At 32.8% G+C, this 2,851-nt stretch overlaps 1 protein-coding gene across 1 annotated transcript; it reads left to right on the forward strand.

Annotated features, from left to right (window-relative positions):
- The first annotated feature begins 607 nt into the window (after positions 1-607).
- LOC113853116 (protein SMALL AUXIN UP-REGULATED RNA 10-like) lies at positions 608-2,851 on the forward strand. Its single transcript, XM_027483570.1, has 2 exons — positions 608-1,082; positions 2,823-2,851. The coding sequence occupies exons 1-2, from the start codon at positions 608-610 to the stop codon at positions 2,849-2,851; spliced, it is 504 nt and encodes a 167-aa protein (XP_027339371.1).

A 2,851-nucleotide genomic window follows, 5' to 3' on the forward strand; every position in this document is an offset into this window, starting at 1 on the left:
TCCATTTTCTTTTCTGTTTGTTGTATTTTGAATGTGAATTAAATTGCTCATCATTGTCATTTTTAATTGCGGTTAAATTTATCATTTTTTTGGCAGCTGCATGTTCCATGCAAGAACAGGTCAATGGCTAATTGATTGTATGGGCTTTAGATTTTTCATAGGCTTAACGATCTGTGGGGATCTTGGCTTGGAATTTGTTAATTTGATACCTGGTATAATTTGATACAAAAATTATGTGCGCAAAGCTGAGGGTCTCCATTTAGGATTCATGAAATGGAGAGAAGGTACCAGATCATAAGCTTATATATAACAAGAAAAATTAAATTCAAACAATGTGGACTTGCAAGAGAGGGAACAAAGTATCCATATTTTCTGATAACAAGCTAAGTAATCAGGAATTGGCACAAATGTAGATTGTAAATAAGAAAAGCAAATCTAATTGATCTTCATCATTCAACGGTTTGCATCTATTTAACTTTATACTTAATGCTGTTTGCATCTATTTCAAAATTCATGTAAATATTTACATTTCATTGAAGTCTTGAAGTGGATCCACTAAATTTGACCTTGGATTAGTTCTTTTGACATTTGTGATAACAGGTTAGCAATGGATTGCGGTGGAGGCTCCAAATTGACTGGAATTAGGCAAATTGTGAGACTAAAGGAAATGCTCCAGAAATGGCAAAGTGTCACTCTAGGCTCAAAAGCTTCCAACCACAATTCAAGTAGTTCTAATCACGCTATTCATGGTGGGGGCGTATCGCCAATAATTAACAAAAGGATAGCGAATGTTATGAATTGTGACTCAGATGAAGATGCTTGCCAAAGTCCTGAACCACTTCCACCACCTGATGTTCCAAAAGGTTACTTGGCAGTGTATGTTGGACCAGAGCTTAGGAGGTTCATCATTCCCACCAGCTACCTTAGCCACTCTCTATTCAAAGTTTTGCTGGAAAAGGCTGCAGATGAATTTGGGTTTGATCAGAGTGGCGGACTCACCATACCATGTGAGATTGAGACCTTCAAATACCTCCTCAAGTGCATGGAGAATGAGCAGAAAGAGCACCTTGATGACAGCGCCCGTAAGTTATTTGCATTAATGTAAGTTGTTTGCATTACTTGATGTCATTTTAGATATACATGTAAATTCCAATGAATTTATCACAATGAAATTCACATACGAAACCTTTTATTGTTAGTTGAAAGTTATTGGAACTCTTAAAATTAGACTAAACTCTCATTTTTGTTCTAAAAAAGATTTTGAATTCAATATTTTAGTCTTTAAAAAATAAAAAATGATATGTTAGTCTCCAACTTATATCTCCATTATTCATTTTAATTTCTTAACGTAGATTTCGTTAATAAATAATAACCAAAAATTGATATATCATGATAAGTGCCATATTAAAAGCTTAATTGGCTTAAATGACATCATTTTGAAGAATTCAAAAAGTGAACTAGCAAAATATTTGTAGTTGACAAAAACAACATCAATAAAAGAAATTGATCAAGTGCCCCTAATAACATGCACTTCTCAATTTCCGAACCACAACCTTTTCTCTTTCTCTCTCTCTTTCTTAATGGCTACTACAACTTCTGTTTTTGCAATTGAATCTATAACTTCTCGTTCACCCACTCTTTCATTTTACTCATTAGCAACATTTCTCAAAGACCCGTATCCCACAAACCTCTTAACCTCAACATTATTAAGTATCAAAGTTTCAGCTTTTCTTTTCTCCCACTTCACCGTCTTTACTCACATTTTGTTGCCTTCGATGGATTGGAAGTGGCTCAAGACAATAAAAAGTCCCAACAAGACGAGTCAAAACTAAAAACCTTTGAAAACCCACAACAGGAGAAAGAGCAAAGGGTTTCAAACTCAAACGATACTGGAAGGCTCTATGTTGGAAACTTGTCATTTTCAATGACTAATTCTCAATTGGTTGACGTCATTGAATGAAATTGAACAAGTGCCCCTAACCAAGAAAAGCCTAACTTCATCATTACCAAGAACAAACCTATACCCAATTATAAGTGTTTTGTCACATTCATTTTTAGAACCCCTCAAAATAATATTATTTCAGCCAACTAAACTTCTGACATAATATTTAAGGTGACATATTAGTTTTCTATTAATGTTTGTTAATAGAGTTCATATTCAAGGACTAAAATGAACAATAAAAATAAAAGTTATGGACTAACATGACATTTTCAATTTTTTAGAAACTAAAATGATAGACTTAAAATCTCTCCGAAACCAAAATAAAGGTTTAGTCCTTGAAATTATGTCCAAGACTTGTTAAATAGAAAATGGGCCCTGGACAAAATTTTAGGATTACACTTAGGGTACCTTTATATTATTTTTAAAAATTAAAGTTTCATTTAATTTAAATAACAAGCGTTGACTTTTAATGTCTAATTTTATTGAACATGTTACTAAAGTGAAGCTTTATTTTGATTAGAAAACACTATAAACACATTAAATACTACTGCACTTAAGTTTTGTCCAATGTTACGCACAAGATTTTGTGAATTGATTTAGGGAGAGCTTTATCTCCTTAAATGCATCCTTCTAACCCGATTTGGATTAGTTGAAGCCCAAGGTAGCTTTTAGATTAAAAAAAATTATCAAAGTCAGTGGTTCAATATCGCATTAATATAGCACGAACTAAGATGTATTCTTTATTTATTTAAAACTTTATACTCATTTAGTATCTGAATGAATCCAACTAATTTACCTTTAGCATTAGAAGGATTTATCTTTGTTTTGTGCAATTCTTTAATCTGTTAACCTTCAGACTTGACTTATGATGAAACTGCAGCTGGAAGCTCGGGAACTGTGGAAGAGTAA

This window comes from Abrus precatorius, unplaced genomic scaffold, assembly GCF_003935025.1.
Source record: "Abrus precatorius isolate BTA unplaced genomic scaffold, Abrus_2018 Scaffold10, whole genome shotgun sequence".
NCBI classification, from domain to species: Eukaryota; Viridiplantae; Streptophyta; class Magnoliopsida; order Fabales; family Fabaceae; genus Abrus; species Abrus precatorius.